The 26,167-nt window shown below is 37.2% G+C and overlaps 1 protein-coding gene across 5 annotated transcripts in view; it reads right to left on the bottom strand.

Moving 5' to 3' along the window:
* Positions 1-26,167, bottom strand: part of gria4b (glutamate receptor, ionotropic, AMPA 4b) — a 97,675-nt gene that overhangs the window by 19,366 nt on the left and 52,142 nt on the right. For 3 of the 5 annotated variants that reach the window (XM_084137562.1, XM_084137558.1, XM_084137559.1), the window contains exons 3-10: positions 21,307-21,546; positions 13,582-13,766; positions 11,945-11,998; positions 11,245-11,403; positions 7,242-7,409; positions 6,134-6,238; positions 3,674-3,784; positions 651-857 (exon numbers count right to left, since the gene is read on the bottom strand). In XM_084137562.1, the coding sequence (XP_083993688.1) occupies positions 651-857; positions 3,674-3,784; positions 6,134-6,238; positions 7,242-7,409; positions 11,245-11,403; positions 11,945-11,998; positions 13,582-13,766; positions 21,307-21,546 (1,229 nt within the window). Of the gene's footprint in view, positions 1-650; positions 858-1,357; positions 3,047-3,673; positions 3,785-6,133; positions 6,239-7,241; positions 7,410-11,244; positions 11,404-11,944; positions 11,999-13,581; positions 13,767-21,306; positions 21,547-26,167 lie in introns of those variants that run through there. The other 2 variants (XM_084137560.1, XM_084137561.1) reach the window with 2 other exon arrangements.

The raw sequence follows: 26,167 nt of genomic DNA on the forward strand, positions 1-26,167 counted from the left end.
TTGAACAAGGCTTTGCATATTAATGTCAAAAAATCCAAGCAGTTAATCCAAGAGGCTTAATCCTGAGGTTTAGTTTTTGGGGAGAGGGATAAACTAATCAATGCAAAGAAAAAGAAAAATGCTTACAGGACTAGAGAGAAAAAACTGTAGAGTCTAAAGTCTGGCTGCACGTTTTGCTGCATGGTAAATCCCAAAACTAGATTATTGTTGGTGACTTAGTGACACTTTAGACCTTGTCAGGGCTGCGTAAGACTAATCCAAAAAAGAAATTAAAGTTTCTCATAACTGCCCGACACTTTCAAGAGCAAGAAAAAAAAAACTTCTGGGTTGCATTTTCCAGGGCTCAGCAAAAATCTACAAGATGACAAGCATTGGCTGAATGCAGTGTTCATTAATAAACATCAGCCTCTGAAAGGTTGTTGTATTTCTTTTTTTCCTCTTCACCAGACATAGAACTTAACGTTTACTCAAAAATTGGCTGTAGCCATTGATTTCCATAGAAGGAATAAAAAAATAAAAAAATACCTCACCTGTCTGGCTACCAACATTCTTTAAAATATCTTCTTTTGTGTTCAACAGAAGAAAGAAACTCATACAGGTTTGTTTGCTGAAGTGAGAAGATTGCAAAAAGTAAGAGATAAATAATTTACCCCGTACACCAGCTCCCCAACCATCCCGTTCCAGATCTTTGTCTCTGGGTCCCGAGCTCCATACTTTCCATCTGGCACAATGGATATCTGGTACTTGAAACCAATGTGTTTAGCAATTTCAAATGCCAGATCCACGCAGTATCCCTCATATTTCTCGTTCCCCTCGTACAACTCCCAGTTCTTCTTCAGCATTACATACGGCCCTTCCTAAACGAACAAAACAACAAAGTACTTTCAATGGGCAACATGTTACACTTTTGTAAACCAGCAAAATGTTTAAAGTGCTGAAATTTAGCCATGCCGTTATATTTCATTAGCATTCTATGTTCTAAATATTATATATTGTGGAGCTATAGACAAATATAGCTGTTTTAAAAGAGTTATTAAAGATAATTAAAGCCATTATGTTCGCATGTACAGTATTGATTTACTAATCAAATGTTAGCCATAAAGAAACTATTGAAATAAGGACATATTGCTTTTTTTAAATGAACATGAGTCAATATTCTCCACATTTCTTAATAAAAACAATAAAGATTTTCAGGGTAAATGTGTATGAAACCATAACAATAGGGTTCATAAAAGCATTAAGATATCATAAAAAGCACACCAAATGTGCACTATGTACTATACATGATTCAAAGCAATAATAACTGACCCATAAAATTCATGACTACAATTTATTACAATTGCATTGCATGCCTTCAAACATTTTAACAGGAAACTGCTATGCAAATCTGTTACACAAAAGGATGCAGAACTTTAAAATTTACATTGCTGAAGCCTATAAAGGATTACAGTTCAGAGAAAAAAGGAACATCTGTGCAAAAAAACCAACACCACGAATATAAACAGTCATTCTTAGTCATCAGTATGATGTACTGTCATACCAAACAATATCTAAAACAATACAGGTGCTGTACAGCAGCAAATAGAAATGTTTACTTGCAAGGAAACAGCAGAACATTTACATAAAAATCCTGAAAACCTGCTTCCCCTTTTTACAAATATTTTCTAAGCCATATGGCTACCCTAAAATGATGAAAGGCAGAAAGCCCAGTAGGGAAAATTAAATATTTCACACACAGCAAATAGAGCTCTCCGAACTGAATGTCAACGGAAGATCCGTTTCATCTCAAATTTGTTTGATGTATGAGAATGCAGCCTTCTCTTCAAATCCTTTTTCACAAGCACAGGGCAGTGATGTTCCTGGGCAGTGTATTTCTACAGGTAAAAAGAAAAAAATAATCTAGCGTTTGTCGCTGGTAACGCCTCAAAACATGGGCGATCTGTATTCTTGCGTCATGAGGTGGTGTATAGGCAGGTATACAAAACCGTGTTCTTACAAAGACCAAATAAAAATCCTTCATCACGCACAACCTCTAAACTTAAGGAATAATTCACCCTAAAATGAAAACCATTTATTCACCATCTGAGTTTCGAAACCCACTTTCTCTCCTCTGTGGAACGCAAAAGGAGATAGTTAGGTAGAATAGCAAGCTGCTCTTTGTCACACAATGAAAGTGAATGGTGACCAAGTTAAATTTCATTCTATTGTTTAAAGTCATTTTGAAGGCCTTTATGATGCTTTCATTTTTGTATGTCCTTTATTGTATGTCCGAGCTGAACTTTTCCACACAATGAAGGTGAATGCTGTCAACCAAGATTTTCAGGGCAAGATAATCCACTGAATACAAATAGCGATTTAAATTTCATTGTATAACTTCAAAAGACTTTCAGATAGCACATATACTTTCATGGTGCTTTTTTTGGTCCCCAACCACATTCATTGTATGGAAAATGAGCAGCATGAACATTCAACAAACTTCTTCTGAATTCCACAGAAGAAAGCCATACAGGTTTGGAAAGACATGAGGATCATGATCATTTTCTTTTTTGAGTGAACAGTACTTTTAAAATCTGAGGCTACTATAAATACTAAGTATAAAGCACAATGGGAAAATGAGAATTCCTGATGGATATCCATGATATGCTTAATAAATGCAAATGGACAAGTAATGATGATTTTATGTACAGCTTGCTATATATACAAAACCTGCATGCTCTAAAAACCTGGTCCTTCTGTTTCGATACACGTGATATAAATGCTAAAGAAAAGACTTCATTTGGCTTCCATGTGTCCATCCAGTTTTCCAATTCTGGCATCACATCTTCTCCATTCATGATTGAGTTGCTTATTAGAGCTTGACTTTGTCTTCGTCCACAGCTCGATTTCTCATTGTTCCTTTCATTTTGCCTCAGGTAGTAGTATCCATGTTTTTGCCCTCAGTCCTGATTTGTCTCTCTGCCTGTCCATGCTTCAGTAAGTGCTTGATTTCACCTCTGCAGAGTCCATCATCTGTTCAGTTTCTTAATAAGGGGTTCCTCACCAGGGGCTGAAAAGAGGAGGATTTGGCTTCAGGTGCTACACTCCAATACCTTAGCATTCACCAATTATGTGTCTGAACGTCCACTACATCCTTGAATCAGTGCATAAACATTGACAATACTGTAATTTACGATCTCCAAAATGTATAGGAAACACAAAATACAGAATGCATCCCATTCATGCAGTGTTTTGACATAAGATTACAGTCGACAAAAGTAACAAAACAAAATACAGTCCAAGACACCAGTTCTGGTAACTTTTTGACAGTACGTGAGAAGGCACATGATGCACACGGCGTATTCACAATGCCATGGCAGCCCACATTTACACAGCAATGTTGAGAGATGCTATTCAGCACACGTAAAAACATTTGGGTTATCTAGATGGACAGCAGTATGACTGACAGGTCACAGAGAGAAAATGTGCTTTGATGAACAGCACAGCGCGGCTGTGAATTTCTGCAGTGTTTGCAGATCATAATCTTTGTGCGTGCATGTTATGAAGAAATTCATCGCCGAAAATTCTTTTTTTCACCATGTGTATGAGAGGGACTTTTGGTATATGGAAGCTTTCAGATGAAGGACAAACAAAAATTGTAAAATGTGTCAAAGTCTCAGGAAATGCTGCTACTCACCATAATAGTCGTCACAACCACGGTTCTGTTCTCCATGCCAGATGTTTCATTGGGAAGCAAGGCTTGATCCTGGGTCAGAACCAACTTATCAGCATCATTCCAATATCCGATCTGGAGATGGGACAGTGATGAGAATGAGAATCCAGACCCGACAGAGAGCGAGTGAATACATTCAATCCTGCTCATTTGGGTAAGTGTGTGTAAATGAGCAGAAATAATTTGATGTCTAAATCGGGCTAACTATTCATCCTTTATCTTACACACTGTCCATACGATAAAAGTTAATGGGGTCCAAAAAAAAAAAAAAACAGCTTAAAATACATTTTAAATATCTTATTTTGTTTCACAGAAGAAAAAAGTCATGGGTTTTTGAACTATCATTTTTGGACGAACTATCATTTAAGACTTTCAGAGAAAATAAACTACCGGTCAAAAGTTTGGGGTTAGGTGTTTTTTTTTTTTTTTTTTTTTTTTTAAAGAAACGTGGCAGTAAAGACATTTGTAATTTTCCAAAATGAATTTTTTTAAATAAATTCTGTTCTTTTAAACTTTCATTCATCAAAGAATTCAAAAAACAAAAAAACAAAAAAAAAAACTCAACACTGATAATAATAAATATTTCTTGAGCACCAAATCAGCATACTAGAATGATTTCTGAAGGATCATGTGACACTGAAGACTGAATTAATGGTGCTGAAAATTCAGCTTTGCCATTAAATGAATAAATTACATTTTAAAATATAATAAAATATTTTTAATCAAATAAATGACTTCTTTCAAAAACTTTTGAATGGTAGTTCAAATTTATACTGTAAGTGATTATGTAGATGCTAAATAGAAATGTTGTTATTTTGGTGGCTTAAGTGTTGCTGTGTTGCTGCGTGTAACATTTTGCTGTGGGATGAAAAACTGCCATGCAGAATAGACATGAGCAGCGGCGTGTGCCCGTGTCCTTACGAAACCCAGATGAACGGGAGAAAGAAGAGCCAGGCTCCAGCATCCGCCTAAAGCGGGGCTCACGACTGCCTGATAAATGACTGCCAAGCCCTGGCGGCTCGTTCCTGTGCTCCCCTCCTTCTCCTTTTCCCATCACTCTTCCCCCGGTGCACTGCTCAACAGCAGCCAGGAGCCGCCACACTCCATAAAGCACGCCAGAGGCAGAGGGCTCCTCATAACTTTAGAAGGTGTGTGACACGAGGCCTTTTGGTGCGTACATAGCTCTGCTGCTAAAACCACCAGACCATTCAAGACCATTCTAAATAACTGCAAACTTCTCAGACAATTTTGTCACAATTTAATAGCATACAATCTATTTAAATTAGCAATATAAAATTTTAATCCAGTTTTTTTTTAATACAAATTATCGTTTTGTGTGTGTATCGGACCACGACTCACTCCCAAAACTGAGATATATAAACGATCTGGCATCCCGCGTGTTTGGAATCAGCTATTCTGACCAAAGTAAGACAAAAGACTCGTTATGTTTAGCAAAATGAACTTGTGTTTTGTTTATGCTTGTAAAGGCTGCTTCACAGAGCACGCTCTTGCAGTGTTGCCTTGTCCACTTATTATAAACGTTTTTGGGCTTGTTGTTTAAGCTTGGCTCACAAAGCGATCGCGTTTACGAAGCGAGCAGTTACGGGTCGTGATATTTCGGTATTATTTTCAGCATACAGCATTTCGATTTATTATGGGCTTGTTCTTGTTCACCATTTTTCTAGCAAGATCTGGCAACAAGAATGAGTCAAGGCTTGTGCTGCTTTCCCTGGGATTTCTTGCACCGCACACACAGAAGAGAGAAACATCTCAGACAGTTATTTAGTTTGGTTCTGTAAACACTGCATAGAATTTTTGTAAATGCGGATTTCAGTACCTGCTTTTTTCAGTGGTTAATTTGGTTGTAGATACTGAAAATTACTGAAGTGTGTGTGTACAGAACAGGATTAAACACTAAAAGGTGAATTGACAACCAAATTTAACTGCAGTGTGTACATGGCCAATGATTCATATGGGTTTATAAGGCATCTAAAATGGCTGTTTTCACCATTTAAAGAGATGCATATACAGTATGCGTGAAATGAGTATGCGTTGAAGTATTGTAAGAGAAGTAAAAGATGTTACATTGCACAGAAAGAAAACGCTGACTATAAAATGATAAAGACTCATCAGGGTCTCCTGGGATTGTTCTCACAGAAACAGCTGCATCAAGTGAAGCACAGAGCGTTAAGCACATCGAGAAAGACAATGAATTAGACTGAAATGACACTCGACAGATGTGGAGAGACAGAGCAAAAGCAAAGCATGGTTACACTTTCTCAGAATCAAAGATGAATACAGACAGAAACACCCTAACAAGCACATTTTTAAGTCAGATATACAATATGAAAGTGGATGTATTACAAAAAATAAAAATTGTCTGCGGTGACCTCTGCAATGCTCACGACAAGAATGACATCTTACCCTTCTGGGGCCGTTACTTTTTAATTCGAAAACATCCATTGTGTAGTTGACTCTGCGCCCGTAGTGGTCGAATTGGACATTTCCTGTTAATCCTTGGAGGCGCACCTGGATTACAGTGATAAACAATGTCATTACAGCTTATCCAACCACTGCAAAGCACCTCGAAACACTTTCATTTACACATTCGCTTACTTTCTTGAACTTTAACATCACTTTCTTCTGGAAGTATTACCCCACATCAGTGTTTCTCAAACGGGGATCCATCTAACATAACCAGAAAATTCTTTGAACTGTGAATAAAAATCTGAAAATCTGAAAACCACTGCAAGCGATACAGAGCCAAATCATCAGCGACATTATTCTCTAAATTGTGGAGCTCAGGGCTATCATCAGGGCTAAGTATAAATATACTAAAGGCTCATATGTTCTGCCCGGACTCTTTTAGTAATGAAAACGTGGGAGAGACAAATTAAAATTTATTTCTTATTAATCTGTGTATAATTAAAAGCAATTAAGCAATTTCCTGCCGATAAAACACTCAAGATTCAGTTATTCATAGTATTTGTACATGTTTGACATGCACGTCGTGATTACTGACGCATACATAAGCGATAGTATTCATAAAGTCCTGTTAATAGCTAGTTTTAATTACTCAGCGAGATAAACAATTGTTTTTTTTATACATTGTTTTATGTATATATATATTTGTTTGGGAGGTGGAGTGTTGGGGTCTGAGAACAGTTTGGTGTTACAAAAAGGGGTCCTTGGATTAAAACAAGTTTGAGAAACCCTGCCCTACACAACATCACACTTCTCTCTCTTGCTCTCACTGTTTTCTGCTTTGGTTCTCGCTCTCTCCATCCTTATAGTTTCCTTTCCATTTCCCCTGTCATTTTCCACTTTCCATCAGTTCAAATTTGGACATTTCGCATTTTTCAGATCGCCCGATAACTGTTCTGTTCAGCCTTGGCCCTCTATCACCTCACTGCCTTGTTTTTTTCATAAGACATTTATTTCAGCTGTCTGTATTTCTCCCATGGAAATACTACAAAAAGCACTTCTTTCCCATCTAATATAAAGCCTGCATTTGCTCATCTGTGCATGTGACCTGTTTGAGTGTGCGCTCCATGTCGATGCCCTGGTTCCAGGGTGCTGCGGGGTTGGCCAGGCAGTCTCCGGCATTGCCCCTGCGGGAGATGTCCACCTTCTGTCTGCGAAGGTTCCGGAAGGCTTCTGCCATCACCATCACTCCATCGTACGTCAGAGCGGAAGTGTACTACAGAAACAGAGGGTCATGGAAAGGTCAACATATACATACACAGTAATGCTTTAATGGGGTTTTAAGGGTTCAGTTTGTTAACATTAGTTAGTGCATTAGGTATCATGAAATGACAATGCATTTTACAGCATTTATTAATCTAGTTAAGGTTAATCTCTAAATTTAAAGTTAGTAAATACTATTAATCTTTGTTATTTCCTGTTTGTTCATAAAACATTAAATAATGTTAATTGATCAAATTTGAAATGATACAAATATTTTGGTGTATGATTAATTTACCATGAATGAACTATTAGCTTTCGCTGATGTTAACATATAACATTATTGTAAGATGTTACCATTTATACCATAACATGTATGTGTAATGGCATACTGTATATATAATATATTATCATCTTAATTTCTACATTTCAGGATTTTAAGTTTGGGGTCAGAAGGATTAAAAAATAAATAAAATATTCAGCAAGGACACATTACATTTATCAAAAGTCACAGTAAAGACATTTATAATGTTTTTTTGAACTTTCAAAGAATCCTGAAAAAATATTAAGCAACACTATTTTCAACATTGTTAATAATAATAAATGTTTCTTGAGCACCAAATCAGAATATTAGAATGTTTTCTGAAGGATCATGTGACACTGAAGACTGATGAAGTATTGATGCTGAAAATTCAGCTCTGCCTTTAAAGAAATATTAAAATAAAAAAGTTATTTTAATTTGTAATAACATTTTACAATAGGACAGTTTTTACTGTATTTTTGGTCAAATAAATGCAGCCTTGGTGAGCAGAAGACACTTCCTTCAAAAACATTTAGAAACATTTAAAAGTCTTACCAACCATAAACTTTTTATACATATCCAGGAAAGCGCTTACCTGTCAATTATTTTATTTTCAAAAAAAAACAAAAAACAAAACACTGCAGAATCCTGCAATTGACCAATCAGAATCAAGTATTCATGTGCAATGTTATTTATAAGTGCCTTCCATATTCACTTCAGTGTCTGTACTATAACAAAATGGTGTTTATTTAATATCAGTCAGTGAGTCAACATAATTACATTAGGTTTACACTAATGAAAGCCATTTGTAAGGGTTGAAGAACCAAAATGGGGTTAGGTCTCCTCATGAGCAGAGGACAACCAAGGTCCGTATTTTGCAGCTGCATCAAGTGGTAAAAAAAAAAAAAGAGAGAGCAAGGGACAAACCAAAAACAGAAACACACATGCTTGTCCTTGGACATATTAGGAGCGGGCAGAGAATGTGAAATCAGTGAGCTCTGACACAGTAGTGTTCAGATTCTGGTGGGTGGGAGTGGGGGAGGGCCCGTCAGCTGCAATCGGAGGCTGGCCTGATTGCACCAATAAGTGGCTTGTGCTCTTTCTCTCTGCCTGGCTGAGATAAAACACCACAGAATGAATCACTGCAGGCAACGCACGGAATTTTAACAAAGGAAACAAACCGCAGCTCTGCACGCGCATTTGTCCTTTAGAGGCATGGCGCTTCACGCCCTTGTTTTAGTCTACTGTTGTGTTTATCATTGCTATTTTAGAGAGTATGACGTGGTTTAAGTCAGACGAGGGTCGCCTGAGCTGCTCATATATACAAGCACAATGTTAAAGAAAAAGCACCCCTGTGTGTTCAGACTGTCCTGCTTGCTTTATGGTTGAAAGAAGCCACTCTTGCAGTGCTGAGATGGTTTTTGGTATTCCATCAGCATATCTCTAGTGCAAGAGCTGAGACTATTTAGACCGTTACAAACACAATACAAAACACACAGAAAGACCCCTGGGCTACAACTGCATACAAGAAGCAAAAGATGGAATGACAGAGTGAGATAGAAATCAAGAGAGAGGTAACAACAAGAGATTGAAGAATGTATTTAAAGAGATCTAAAAATTTAAATTCTGTCATTCTAATATGCTCATTAGGTGCTCAAGAAACATTTCAAAGAATGAAGATTTTCATGTTTGAGTGAACTATCCCTTTAAGGCAATGTGTTTATATTTAGTCTACCACAGTTTCATGGTCCAACATTAATTATCAAAGAAGGTGTTAGGTTACTGACTCCCGCAGGACAGAATACTTCCTGTATTACAATAGGTGCAGTTTAATCAAATCGGCTAAAGCCCTAAAACACCTGGATTGATCCCTGGAGAAAGTGTGTCCTCACTAGATGGTGCCTTCAGGACTTTTCCAATCGCCTCAGCAGGAAAGGCTAACAGCTCAGAGATTTTATAAGGTTTTGGGGTGTCGGTCGTGCTGCTGTCTGAGAAGGGCTTATGGGAGTAGCTTATATTTGGGATGAAAGAGATGGAGCAGCCCAGTCTAAATACCACAGGGCGGTCTGTGAGAGCATATATGTGGATCAGTGCGTGTTCACATGTTTGGACCACAGCATCTCATTTGCTAGTCCATGGATGTCGCTCCCCATCATCCTGCTCTTGCTAGCGGTGTGCAGTGAGGAGCAGCCGCCTGTTAAAGCGATGTCCCCTCAGGCCACGCCAAAGGGATTGCCTTTACCGCGCCGCATCACCAGGAGGGGATCAATATAACCGCCCTCCAAAGAATGTCATCCTCATCAGGCCCCAAGGGGAAAGTGAGTCCCAGTGAAAATGGATCAACAAAAACCTTGCTTTCAGGGCGCAGACATGAACAGGCATATCGAATCACGAGCAGGATTCGGCTGGTGAGACTAGAATGAATGAAAAAGCTTATGATGATGTAGGTGTATAATTTACAATACCGGTTGAGGCGTTTCACAGTGTTTTCTATGTAAGAATGCATATTATAATACATTGGCACAATTTCTAGAGGTTCTGTCTTTGACATTTATTCCAGTTATGCAATTCATTCTTCTTTTGACCACTGTGTATAATGTTATTACATATTTTGCTCCTTACTCCATCAACCCTTCCTTCATTCCACCCTTCCATCTTTTCATTCATTCATTCATTCATTCATCTAACCATTCATCACCCCCACCTTTTTCCATCCATGCAACCACCCTTCCACAAAACCAACCACCCATTCATCCAACCTTCCATTCATTCATCCTTTCTTTCTTCCTTCATCTATCATTCTATCCATCCTTTCTTCCTTCCTTGCTTACAACCTATCTTTCTTTTCTTCCACCCAATCATCTTTCCTTACTTCATTCCATCCATCCATCCTCCCTTCCTTTCTTCCCTTTTCCTATATTTCCTTCCTTCCTTCCTAAACACCCACCCAGCCTTACTTTCTTCCACCCATCCACCCACCCACCCACCTACCTACCTATCAATCCATCCTTTCTTTCTTCATTCCCTCATTTATCGTCTATCTATCCTTTCTTCCTTTCTTATATCCATCCTTTCATCCTTCCTTCCTTCCTACCTCTCATCCTTCCGTCCTCTTCTCTTCCAAATCTTAAGCTTTCCATCTATCCATCCAATCATCCATCCATCCATCCTCCCTTCCTTTTTCTATATTTCTTTCCCTTCCTTCTTTACTTGCTTCCTTCTACCCACCCACCTATCCATTCATCCATCCTTACTTACACCCACCCATCCAACACATCCACCCATCCATCCTTCCTTTCTTCCACCCACCCTCTCACCCATCCATCCATCCATCCATGTTTCCTTTCTTGATTCTTTCTTTAAATCTTTCTGCCTTACTCAACCATGACAAACGCATATAAAAGCATTGGGTGTGATCATCAGACTCTTTCTGGAGATTTAAGAGTTCTCTCAAAGTGTCTGGAGGGATTCAAATGGGACGTTTATGCATTTATGCAAATGTATCTAGTTTCAAAGTGGTTCCATACTGGACTGGGCCATGCAAGAATACCTTGGGAGGTGCGTCAGAGCCGGGGTACTCGCGCTGGTCCAACTTGTTCCAGCGCTGCATGAGTTTAATAACCATGGGATTGCTGAAGTCCACCAGCTGAAAGCCTGTCACATTGGCTCCCCCATGCATGAAACGCTCCAGATTGATGTCCTTAAAACCCTGCCAGAGCAAAGAAGGGGAAATAGTAAGAAATACAGATAGAGAGAGGAGAGAGAGAGAGAGAGAGAGAGAGAGAGAGAGAGAGAGAGAGAGAGAGAGAGAGAGAGAGAGAGAGAGAGAGAGAGAGAGAGAAAGATTATTAAAATGTAGTTGGCAATGCAGCGCTACGATAAGAGAAATTCCACAAACATTCATATCCAGCTCGCCTCTGTGAGCCAATTCCGTGCACAGCCAGAGAGCAGAGAGAGAGGGAGCATGCTCTGCAGCTCCCAGCATCATTAAAACACTGTCACAACCGCTCACTGGAATACGAATTAGTCTCTCAAATTGATGTATCTTGCTTAAAGAAAAGCGAGGATTAAGAAAGAAGAAGAATGAGGGAGGGCAGGAGACAGCAAGGCCAAGACAACTAGAGAGAGAGAGAGAGAGAAGGAGAGACCAGTAGAGTGGAATATGTAGAAAGTAAGAGATAAAGCAGAATATGAAAGGCAGACAAGCTGACAGGGAGAATAAGGCGATAAAGGAATAACATTTAGCTCACCAAATTTGCCATGATGTAATGGTAGCCTTTGACATGCTTGCCGACACTCACAATCTGTGGAGATAAACCAGACATTTGTAGTGAGGGCAAATTCTAAAAGCAAATACATTTGTCAGCATTCATCCAGCATATGAATGTACAGCAGAGCTGTAAGCCATTGGGAAAGCAGAATTCCGCTGTTATTAATTATTTCTAATCAAACACGCTGCCTTTTCCAATACCACGCTGAAATTTGATAAATATTAATGCAAACACCAGCTAGAATATCTTAAAATGACTTTGACAGCTACAAAATAAAATATTAAGGGATCAGTTTGTAGGGAATAAAGAAATATGCCTGTCTAATGTGCCATTTCTGCAACAGAGTTACTTGAGGAAATGTGTTTTTTTTCCCCTCAGGACCTTGAGCATATTTAATTCTCTTTAGTGAACTCTGATGCACAGTGTTCAGTACAGTGTACAGACCTTCAAAAACATTTTTAACCATTCAGGGTATAGTGTTGCATTACCTTTACCTCTTCCTTACAATTCTCTCTGACTGTGCTTTTTATGTAGCATTGTGCTATTTTTATAATGAAATTTAAAACACACATTTTAAATAAAATAAAATAAATGTACATCAATAATGTTGTCAACCCCAAATTATTTTTCAGGAGATTAAAATAAACACTTTCATACAGGAATTACCATATTTTTGCAGCTTACCCATAAGTGAAAATACATATGTCCACTCCAATTATATAAAGTAAATATATATATAAAAATAAATAAATAAAATTGAATATAGTATATATATACATATATATATATATACATACATACATATATATATATATATATATATATATATATATATATATATATATATACACACACACACACATACACACACACACACACACACACACACACACACACACACATATATATATATATATATATATATATATATATATATATATATATATATATATATTATATATATATACTGTATATATATACATATACACACACAGTCAAACCAAAATTTAAACCACAGTCAAACCAAAACCTTTCAACATTTCTCAGATTATCACAGTTTATTCGCTATAGTTTAGAAAATGGTAATAAAAAATGACAAGAACTCAGAGTTATCAAATCAGTTGATATTTCACTGGTTTTGGCCATCCTTTTGTTAGAGATTCACAAATGAATTAGGTTGAATATCTGTCAGCTGTTAAATTTAAGTACACCATTAGATAATACCAATTTAGGTCAACCAATTACCAAGCAATGCTTAATTTTGTTCAGTCTGTGGTGTAAAAAGGTCGCATTAGCAATTAAAGAAAAAAACGCTTAAGCAAAACATGGTCAGGTCAGAGTGTCTGAATTATTTTTGGTCCCAAATTGTCCCACTGTATGAAGAATTTTATATGTCACAGTTTACTTTATTTTGCTATCCTCACTTACATAAATGAACTACAGTGTCCTGCACCCACTGGTAAAAAAATATCACAAATGATATATGGTGTCTGAATAATTTTTGGTTTGACTATATATAAAATATTAATATATTTCATGTTATTTTACAATAATGCATGCATCAGAGGGCAAAAGGGAACACTTTATATCGACCTGAAAACGTCCCCTTATCTCACCTGTTCCAGCATGTTGTTCAGTCTCTCTGCCTCCAGGTCTATGACAAACGTCTTTTCCTGCCTACGGTCCAGGTCTTCGAGAAGCTGTCGGTAACTGGCATCATTAAAGTTCTCAACACATATAGCGCTGACCTGCCAACCGTTCTGGCCAGCCTTTTCCATGATGGCCTGTAGTATGGAATAACCTATGACAAAAAAGGGACAGTGAGGCATTTGATCAGCATGTGCATCAAACCACCGAAGGCTTGAACCGTTGAGCCACGGCTCCAATTTATCTGAAAGAATGTGATTTGTGGCATTGTCAGTGAGTCATTCCTGCACCAGTGCGATGTGAGCGATCATGTGGCACAGATCGTAGGGCTCTGATACCAACCTCCTGTCCTTTCATGCAGACTCATTTTAGGCCTCAATTCCAATCCATGGAAGCTTACAGTCCCAGAAGCCTCAACAGTGCTCAGAGAAATGGACAAAAACACCCTTCTTCATGAAACTAATCTCCTGCATCCTTAAAATAGAAGCCAACATCATGCAGGCGTGCCGGTAAAATTGGAAGTCAGAAAGAGCTGATTTTTGTCACCTTCTCCAAGGTGTGATTGAGGCTTCTTGAGAGCTCCATTACAGTGCTTGTGATTCCAGCTACAGTCCTCAGTGCTGCTTGTACTAATCAGACAGGGATGGTGTTGGATATGTTAATCTAGCTGTTTGAAATAGGCACTAGGAGCCGCTGAGGCCCACTTGACTCCAAGATGAGCAGATGTCCCTGCAAAACGGACCCTTATGGTCACAATCAGAATTTGGCAACGCAGCTCACTCGGTTCCACTATTTAATAGATTAACCTGTGCTTGATCTGGCAACTCTTTAGCTCATTCGGGTGTTTGTAGCCTAAATGTTAATGGGGAGGTATTTATGTTAGTATATGGGTCTATCACAGATGACAATAAAGAAAAAAAAAATCGTATTTTTTAATCTAACCCAAGCCCTGAAAAGTGAAGCCAAAACGTCTCGATCGCCCCCCCGGTGACTGGTCCTAGTATAGGTCATAAACCCCGCCTCCCTGTGTTATTCAACGGGACTTGAGACCAACTAAACAATTTAATTACACTTCAAATATCTTTTTTCCGAAGGTGGTTTCTGTCATTTACTGTAGTTTTTATCACGCTGATGTAAATGCAAGGGTTTGTTTTTAAAATAAGTTTGTTTTTAGTTATGGCGCTTTTCCACTGCATGGTACGGTACGGCTCGGTTCGGTACGGCTCACTTTTGGCGCATTTCCACTGCATGGTACGGTACGGTACGGCTCGCTTCGGCTCGCTTTAAATGGTACCACCTCTGTTGAGGTTCCAAGCGTACCGTACCGATACTAAAATGTGACGTGAAAACACTGCAGATCACTGATTGGTCAGACAGAATCATCACTACCAGCGTCATTGTATTTACGACACGAGACACTAAACCCGCTAGATTTAAATAGCCAGTAGACAACAGCCAGCGCTGTAGTGCCTGTTTTAAGTATTTGCTTAAAAAAAAAAAAAAAAGAGTATAAACTTCAAAAAAAGAAATGGCTGAATCGTGGTCAGTGGACGAGGTGCAGACGTTCCTCTCGTTGGTTGCCGAGGAGTGGATGGGGAAACACGGAATGAAAAATTCGCATTTAATATGATGATATCATGGCAGTAGAGACGGCAACTATAACGATCAGTCCCACCCACTTTGAAGCGGTACTAACTGCAGTGGAAAAGCAACCGAGCTAAAGCGAACCGAACCGTGCCGTACCGAGTCGAGTCGTACCACGCAGTGGAAAAGCGAAGCGAGCCGAACCGTTCCGCGCCGAGTCGAACCGTACCGAGCCGAACCGAGCCGTACCATGCAGTGGAAAAGCGCCATTAGCTATTTGATGCTATAAAAACGGTGGTGTGACGTCATGATTGACAGCTGTGATTGACAGGTTCTCTGAGCGAAGTAGTCACTGAAGCACCAACAGACTTTTTTTCGGGATCTTCGGAGGACTGAGGAGATTGGAGCTTTAAATTTAATATCTAAATTTCTATAATTAATTATTTCACACCGAGAGTGAGGGCGGGGCCTTGATTTTGCGGCTTTACTTCCTGCTCACTACTGCGCAGGTCTGGTCCCGAAATCGCTACTGCACAGACTCAAGCCCCAAGATGTCAGCGCCATATCGGGACACTGGCGGCTTCACTTCTCACCAATGGAAGAGAGCGAAGGGTCATCATCCATATTTTTTTACAGTCTATGATCTAACCCAGTAAAATTTAAAAATGTTTCTTTACCCCTATATACATTTTCACACATCTCAAAGTGATAGTTTACCCAAAAATGAAAATTATGTCAAAATGTATTCACCCTCACATTGTTTCAAACCTGCATGACTTTCCATATTCTGTGGAACACCAAATAGGATCATTTGAAAAAGTCTAAATAGTGTTTTTTCCCTTCTTTTTCTTCAATTCAGTGTTATTTTGGGCCAAACTGACTTTCATTGAATAGACAAAAACACAAAAATGTTTTTTTTTGTTTTTTTTTATATATGTATCTTTGTTTTGCATTCTGCAGAAGAAAGAAAGAAATACAGGTTAGGAATGACATGAGGGTGAGTAAATGATGACAGAATGAATCATTATTTTAATAGGTAAAAAGTATATTTGCAAATTTTCTGAAATGCATTAGTTGCATTACAACCTGAACTAACAAACAAACAAACAAATAAATATATTTATAATAATAATAATATATATAAAATTGTATTTATTTCAGAAATAAAAAACATGCACCTTTAATGCAAAAAAAAAAAAAAGAGGCACCAGGATGTGTTAAAACTGTGTATTTAATCCATTCATGCAACTGGCAGATGCTTTTATCCATAGCATTTCAAGGTATGCGTTTTATCGGCATTTGTGAAAATCAAATCCACAACCCTGTTTGCAGCATCATGCTTGTACCATGAACATTATGCATTAAATGCTGGTTGAGCAACCATGGTGTTTTCCAATGCCCTGATGCTCTCGGGACACGTGTAACACAAATAGTCATGAATTAACATATCAAAGCACTGTACATGATGGCTGATGTGGACATTTTAACATGCCAGTGTGTTAAACAAACAGCAATCAGTCAAGTAGCCTGATTACATACACATTCACAAGCAACACACTAAACCTGCTCTGCACTCAATATCTGCAGACACCTGCAGTATCGACCACGAACTCGGAGCTAAAATTCATCTGCCATCTATTTCAAATCTCAGCCTCTGCTGCTAATAATTCAAGCCCCCAGTGAAGAATCGAGCTCTGATTAATAGCTGATAAATCAGTAGCTTGGGGTGTCATGTGCATATGTGAAATATCCATGAGTGTGCAAGAACCAACGAGATCCAAAATCAGTTGCCAGCGTCCACCCTTCCCCCCTCATCTTCCATCCAGCCCAGCAGGGGGAAGCAGCCGTGTGTGTGTGTGTGTGTGTGTGCGTGCATATGGGGTAGGCATAGACAGAGAGAGAAGAGAAGGACAACAGACCATGAAAATATAGTGAAGTGCCAACCTTTTACACTAAACCATTCATCATGTCCACATCCCAGTCAGATTGTATCTGCTCAGAAGCTCTCACAGCAGACTGAATCTAAAACAACTCAGCCAGTAGTCTAAACAAGGACCATCAGGACAAATCTGTGCTTTCAAGACCACAAGAGCACTAATATTGGCCAACCAGATAAAAATGATAATCTGAATGTCTTTTCTGACAGTTGTCGCAATCATTTCAGAAGTGACGGGGGCACTGACCAAGTTTTGGAAAATCATTTTCTCTTTTTCTTAAAGGAATAGTTCACCCCAGAAGTAACTGAATAATCCATATTACACTATATAATCACTCCAGTACTTTTCAAACACCTTCATCTATCAGTCTTGGGTTTATGCCTCACTCAAATGTACCCTTTTATAAGTATAGTTCTCTGTCTCTAAATTATGTCTGAATAATCTGTTATAAAGTTCTAAACTGTTTTCAATGCTTGCCATTTTTAAACATTGAAAATATAAATGATTATTAATTTATATGTATATATTTATATAAAAAAATAATAATAATAAAAACACATAAGAATAACAAAATTGTTAATAATAATATTAATTTACAATAACAAATTATTGTTAATATTAATATTAATAAAATAATAATATATTATTATTATTATTATTATTATAAATATATGTATTTGTTTGTTAGTTCAGGACAGGTTGTAATATGTGTGTGTGTGTGTACAATTATTTATAAATAAGAATAACAATAATATTTTTTAATTATTATTATTACAAACAACAACAATGTATTAATAATAATAATCTAAATAATAATAATAATACATTTTTGCCTTTTTTTATAATATTGCTGTTGCTGCAATAGTGCAATAAGCCTCTCAAGGCTGTGCATTACAGTAAGTATCACCAATAACTTGAACGGAATGTATTTTTCGAGATGACACAAAATCTATTTTAAACATGTTTTTAAAAGAAATAAAGTATATGGATGTGTGGAGGAGGACATAAACTGCAATCTGCAGTTGGTCCATCCTCCAACTATGGATTTTACAGTGTTTACAAGCACAACATAAAAGTGGATGGGTGAACATTAGCCTGACTTCGTCATACTCATATTCTAGGCAGAATGTGAGTCTGATACTGCTCCATAGAGCTTTGATTATGAGGCGTGTCTTAACCGAACCAGGAAAAAAAAAAAACTCTGCACTCAATTGGATAGACCTACAACCAATCAGAGCAACGCAGTAAGTTCTCTTTCATTCATGATTTGTTATTAATAACTTTAAACAGAATCATCAGCTGAAATCTGCACGGATTATCAAAAATACTACACATTTATAGGACATAAAAGGGTCTCTGCGGCAAAAGTGAAAGTAAAAGCACAGAAAAGCACCCATTTCAATAAAAGGATATGTCAAAGTTTATATAACAGGGTCGGGAACAGACCATACACTCGCACATCTGTATAAAAGTGCATCTTGACCTCGTGGGTTTTTGTGAGAGGAGTTTGTCAAAGGCTGGAGAAATTATCTTTAAAAAAAGAATTAGGCTCTAATTAGGAATTAGAAAAAGTCCTTCCACAGCAGAGAAATTAATATTTTTTTTATAAAAATCTATAAAAAAGTGAGACATTGTGGCTTGATTTCTTTTATTAATATTCATTTTTCATGACCAAAATAACATTATGCACAGTGAGGAGCCTACAGGTTACAAGCTTCACATATTAGAAAAATACAATAATAAAAAAAAACATTTTTAATGGCTCTTCAAGGTTGTTTCAGATCAGCACCTGCAAGTGTCACCCATTGAGACGGGTGTCGGATTGTTTCGAAGCCTCGACGACACAATATGGCACATTTGCTTCAACTGTTTCACTGTTTCACGAAGCCTCGATCTGCCCACCACCAGTTCTCTGTTCGTCTTTTAAAATGAATGCGCTGTCGTTTTCTTTTATAACAGACGCGATAGCGGAATCTAAACATCTTAATTCTCCAGCTGCAGTCATCTTTGTTGAAAACCAATTCAACCCAAACGCTATTTGATGCCGTGGTGATTACGTAACCGCAGATCATCTGTCCATCATCGATTAAAGCCCGCCCTGGCAATTTGATTGGCTCGGCCTTCTGGGAGGCGAGCATAATTACTCCTCAACGGATCGAGTCCAGACCGAACTTCCCGACCAAAAAATGTTGTGGGCGGGGTTCGGGCTGGCACCCAGGCTAGGTGAACATGATTAAGGCCTATCTTTAAAAAATCACTGTAACGTGGAGTCTCTCTTGTGGCTTTATTGCTTTATGTAAAAAAGTGCCTTATTTACTGTATAAACACTTGATGAAGTAGATACAAGGATCTTGGATGCTCTGATTTTGCTAACATAAAAAAAAAAAAAAAAAATTTGATTTAGTTTACCATATGGAAACTTTGCAAATAAGTGGCATATGGGATGTGAAAGAAAAAAAACATGCCCGTGGCAGATGTGAGAGGACCAATCATAGAAACTCCAAGAAATCTGCATGTCAGGAACATCCGTGATATGACAGAGAACAGCGCATCTTATACTTGCATGGGACAACACAGATCAGTTGTGTTATTTATAGGATATTTTGCAATGAGCCCTTATGAATTACAGTCTCAGATGACAGTAGGAAATTGTGCTCATCTTTCAAAGGAAGTCTGTGCATGCATTTCAGAAGTGTGTCAGACCTAAAGCCACAGCTCACCTCAGAGGCTCCTGGGATAGTCTCAGTCTAACACAGCAGAACAAGACGAGAAAAGAAAAGACATTGATGGAGAGGATAGGGGAGAGAGACATGCAAGCAAAAAAGAGAGTGGCTGTTTCTGGCCAACAAACTGCTCATAAGAGTATCTGTGAGTTTAAGACCTGAACCCATATCCAGAGAATAAGGCTCTCTTTTAACAACAAGCTCCCTGGAAATAAAATTCTGATCATTCCTAGTCACCTGACTCCATGAGACAACCAATAATGTAGTAGTTACATTGATTTAGGTGACAAATGCTCTTCAACATAGCTGACAGCTTCTACATTTACATAGCATATCCAATATCATTGGATACACCCACACATTGATCCAAACCTGTATGACTCTCTTTCTTCTGTGAAACATTTTTAGTTTTCTGGTATAAAACATCACATTTCATAAAATTGATTCATATTACTTAAACACTAAATTCCAAGTTCTCTGAAGTCATTTGACATCTTTTTGTGAGGAACAGGCCAACATTTTCTTTAAAAAAATCTTGCCCTAGATGTTTTTATAAAGTTCAAGACAGTTAATTAGAGAACTAGCAATGACTAATTCAAGAAGAAGAAAAAATCATTCTTTTGAGTCATATCTTTTTAATGAATCATTTACTCCAGTTCTGAATGAATCCTCAATGATTCGGTTCTCAAATTCAACTTGGACAGACACTGACTCACTTATCCGTTCGCAACAACTAACAGCTGTTGGAGAGGAAGATTATCAGTGAATAAGTCCTTAAATTTCGGTCTGTTCATCACATATGTTATTGTATGGAATTAGAAGACTTTGAATATAGTGCATGATTCATATGGACCACTTTTATGATAACTTTACGATGCTTTTGAATCCCATTTAAAACTTGAAATCTCCAGTTCATTGTAACTGCATGAAAAAAGTGTCCAGTGTGATTTGTAAACCAGATCAACTGGTTCATTAAAAGAACTGACTTAAAAGAACTGACTTAAAAGAACGATTTGGTCTCAAACAGATTGAAGTATGGCTCACTAAATAAAAAATAAAAAATAAAAAAACAAATTTCAGTCTGTTGTATATAAAATTTGTATAGCTTCAGACTTGTATGGTGCTTTATATCGTGCTTTATGTCCTTTTTGGACCTTGACAGACGTTTTCACTATGTATGAACCGCTGCTGTATGTAAAATAGGTCTGTAAAGATTCTTTAAAATTTATCTTAATGTGTTTCATAGAAGATAGAAAGTCATGCAAGATTGGAACAACATGAGATTAGCATATTCATTTTTGGGAAAACTATTCCTTCAAGACATTATGCAGAATATTAGTATATACACCTATTAAACACTGGCACTTAGTAACATTTCTCTGATCTAACTAGCAAATGGTCATGTGTATTAGCATGAGTAGGTGTGTTTCTGAGCTTTTTATTGTCTTACCCCTGTCGGTATCGTAGAGAAAGACGAAGCGATTCCATTCGTAGTGGTCTAGCAGGCTGAGAAGGGCTCCTCGTATGGATGGCCGCAGCTGTAAGACAAACTGGCTCTCGCCCTCGGTGGGGAAACTGGGCGTGATGAGGGAGATGTGCAGTGCGCCGCAGAAGGAAGTTAGCGTGTGAACCGACCTCTTGTCGTACAGTCCGAAAATGGCGAACACGCCTCGTGAGTACTGCGAGCAGACTGCAAAGCACAACAGAGAGGAAGAGAAAGAGAGTGAGATGCTTAAAACATTTATTACACAAAACCTGAGGGAGTACTGAACATTTAATTAACTTTAGAGCATTAGGACCCAGCTGATGTTAGTGTTCTGGTACAGGGCTTTTCCGTGGGTGTTTGAAACATCAATGAAACAGCCTGGGAGACCCTTCCACCACCTGAACAAGTACATTTATTGTCTACATGAATTCTATTACCAGGTCAGCTCATTTGTGCATCATAGTTTTGAATGTTACACAAGAATGACAAATTAAGAAAACAAAATACAAAAGCCATTGTTTAACACAAGGAGGGAAATGATACCTGGAGAAAGTTATTTGTTAGCATTTTGCCTCATCTCAATCTCAAAGGCAGTTTCTCAGCTGGCATAGAAGTTTGTGATTTGAAATCTGCTATCTTTATTGGGACAATAAGTCCAAGGTTATTTTTGAACCAATCACATGAGCTGTAAATATCATGTGAGTAATTACTCTGGGGTAATTAATGACAACACTGATTATATTAATTAATTAGATATTAAAAACCTGGCCAATACAATAACCGAATAATTATTTTCATCTTATAGCTGACAACCAGTAATGGACAGTATTCAAAATCTAAAAAACATAAATAATAAAAAACATATGTGTATAAATAAATACGTAAAAAAAAGTTAAATCGTTAAATACATTTTTGCTCCAAGTATATTTAGACATCAAAACATTATGATATAAAGTATGATAAATTTATATTCATTTTGAGATTGCTAAAGATTACATTAAAATTATTATTAAATTATTATAGTTTTTAAAGATTAACTTTAAGAGAGCATTACAGGACAGCAAAAAATCTCTAATATCTAAATACAATTTTAGAAGTATGTAATATTGGCTAATATAAATCCCATATGTACTAATAAAATAAAATTCTGCAAATAAAATTCTGTATGGTAGGTAAATATATATATATATATATATATATATAAATTTATTTTATTTTTTTTACACACAAACACACATATACTGTTCAAAAGTTTGGGGTCAGTGAATTTTTTTAAAGACATTAATAGGCCTACTTTTATTCAGCAAGAATTTCAAATAAATGCTGTGTCTTTTTTAACTTTAATGGTTTTCACAAAGATATTAAGCAGTGCATTATTTTCAATTTTGATTAAAAAAAAATGAATTGAATTTGAACACCAAATCAGCATATTAGAATGATTTCTGAAGGATTATGTGACACTAAAGATTCGTAATGGCTGCTGAAAAATCACAGGAATAAACTACATTTTAAAATATATTCCAATAGAAAGCAGTTTTTTTTAAATTGTAATAATATTTCCCATAATTAGGCTACTGCTTCACTGTATTTTTGATCAAGCAAACGCAGTTAGCATAAGAGACTTTAAAAAAATATTACCAACCCCATATACTGTATATATCTGCTAACGGGACCATGCTAAACAGCTAAACCGGTCCTTGCCCCTTGATTTAACATTGGAAAAGCTACAGGATGCTTGCTTTCTAAATGGACTTTTCAGAAAAGAAAAAAAAGAAAAATGGAAAATTGGATCAGTTCTATGTAGACTTGCTCATTATTGAGTCAGAGCTTCAGCTGTAAGTGCCAGCAGTTTCCAATATACACTTTATATGCTGTATGATAATGAGCTCCACGCTGCTTCTCCTTGTGTTTTTGCAATGCTGAGAAACTTAAGTCGCTGCTGAACGAAACGTCTGATCTACTGCCTCAGTCTGAAGTGAGTAGTTAAGCAGGCCCTTCTCTGAAAATGTCTCTCATGTCTGACAGTTTTGCAGTTATTGTCAGTTTTCCCCTTTTCATATTTCTTTCTTGCACCAAGTCCGACTTCTCAGCTTTGAAGCTTAACTGCGTTACGCTAAATGGAAAAACCAATTGGCTTTGATGATTTTTGCTTTCCGGTTTCTGTTCCGAATAAACAGCCAAAAAGACAACTGCATGTCAAAACTAACAACACGTTTTGTAAGCTCGCGGCAATGAGGGCATTTTTGTCATTGTACACAAGTGTGTTTATCTAATCGATGGTATCATACATATGTATTGCTGAAGTGCTTTATTGTAGTTAGTTATTTTTGTATGATTCTTTCTGATTGGCACTAGAATGTGTCTGAAAGTAATTGTAGATTATTAGCAGGATCTTATTGTGCCATAAGTATAGGTTCTTTGATCATGGATGTGCTAAAAGCACCATCTCCATGACTGCACAGACTACATCTGCCTCGGATTGGGGGAAGGGAACGGAAAGACACCTGGATCTGATGGTGGGGAGCATCATTCCCGCAAAGAAGCAGAGGCCGGCCAGTCACACACACACACACACGCACACGCACACACACACACACACACACACACACACACACACACACACACACACACACACACACACACACACACACTGGTTTACTATCTTTGTGGGGACTCTTCATAGACTTAATGGTTTTTATACTGTACAAACGGTATATTCTATCTCCTTACACTAACCCTACCCCTAAACCTACCCATCACACAAAACTTTCTGCATTTTTACATTTCCAAAAAAACTCATTCTGTGTGATTTATAAGCTTGTCTACCACGTTGGCTTTCCATGTTTTATGGGGACTTTCCATAAACATCATAATTTTTTGACTGTACAAACTGTATATTCCCCTAGAACCCGACCCTTAGAAAACTCTCTGCATTTTTACATTACATTTTACATAAAAAAAAAAAAAAAATGGTTTGGTTTATGATATCTATTTCCTCATGGGGACCAAAAAATGTCTCCACAAGGTGAAATATTTCTGGTATTACAACAAAATGTCCCCACAACATAAGTTTACCAGGACCACGCACACACACACACACACAGAGAGAGAGAGCTAGACAAGAACATTAAATGTTTCTGAACCTTTTTTGTCTTATGCACATGTAAAGCCCCATTTTTAAGGCACAAGAACCTCTTCATTGACAAAAAAAAATCAGTAATGTGTTCATACTAGGGCTGGTCCCAATACCATTCTTTGAGCTTCGAAGCTTCGGTAGTAATCAACACCGAATATTCGAAACCTCAGAGGGAGGGGCTGAACATATTGATGATGATATTTAATGGCGCCTTATCATAACACCCAAGGTCACCTCACAAGCAATATACAATATTCTTCTCTCTAATAAAGGCAGGAATCTCTGTGTGTCTGTCTGTCTGTGTGTTTGCATTTTTATTATGCTGAGAATCGTTCATCCAATCGACTTCACACGTGGCGGGTGTATTGCTGTGGACCCAAGTGCAGTGTCGCATTTGGTGCAATATGGTTAATAAACAATTAATAAACTGCAGAACAGTGCGAACCGGAAGCAGCGCGCCTCACCCCCAAAAATAATTTCTGGGAGCAATTATATTCAGGCTGTATTCTATGGAAGCCCTGAACCGCATGGTGAAGAAAAAAAAAAAGAAAACTTATCTTGTTATTTCGAGATATTAAGGTGTTATTTCGACATAATATCCGTTATTTCGACATAAGTCATTTCAACATAATATCTCGTTATTTCGACATAATATCTCATTATTTCAACATAATATCTCATTATTTCGACATAATATCTCATTATTTCGACATAACTCGTTATTTCGACATAATAAGGGGACATTCTAATCTGCATTAAGCCACATTAAGCGTTCTTATAATGGTTTTCTATGGGAGGAAAATGCTTGACGTGTAATTAAACACGTTTGCGTTCATATTCTGGGCTCATCTGATTTTTTGTATATTGTATAGCCTACTTTATTATGATGTTAGTATCATAATGATTAATAAATGCACGCACAATTATCCGTGAACTTGATAAATATTGCAGATATGTTTTACTATGCACGAACAAATGCCTTTCAACTTATGTGCAAAATTCAGAATTAAATGAATGTGCAGCAATTTGTACAAATAGAGAGTCTGTAGGCCTACTATACGTGTTTAGCCATTAAATAAGCGCATTTAGTTTATTTGTAGTCTGCACTGGTGATACAAAACACACAGGTCTGTTGAGAACAATACTTTTACTAAGGTAGCCTAAATTTTTTTTGACAAACAAATCACACCCAAATCAGAAATTAGCAGTAATTACTGACACAGTAAAGGGTAGGCTATTTAAAATATATATATATATATATATATATATTCGAATCCCAAAATTGAAATTTTGAATGGGTTCAGCCCTAATTCATATGGCACTATACTTGATATAATTTAATATCATCAACAATATTATTAAATAATACCTTTTAAACAACAGCAACAAAAACATTGTGAGAGAAAAAACTCAAAGTAGCATAATAGCCTACGCACTTTGTTCAAAAGTTTGGGGTCTGTAAGATTTTTTCAAATGTTTTTAAAAGAAGTCTGCAAAGCTGCATTTTGATTACAAAAATGCAGTAAAAACAGTAATATTATTAAAATTTAAAATAACTGTTTTCTATTTTAATATATTTTCAAATGTAATTTCTTTCTGTGATGTTAAAGCTGAATTTTACAGCATCATTACTCAGTCTTCAGTGTCACATGATCCTTCAGAAATCATTCTAATATGCTGATTTGCTCA

This window comes from Abramis brama (assembly GCF_963993115.1).
Source record: "Abramis brama genome assembly, chromosome: 15".
Classification (NCBI taxonomy): domain Eukaryota; kingdom Metazoa; phylum Chordata; class Actinopteri; order Cypriniformes; family Leuciscidae; genus Abramis; species Abramis brama.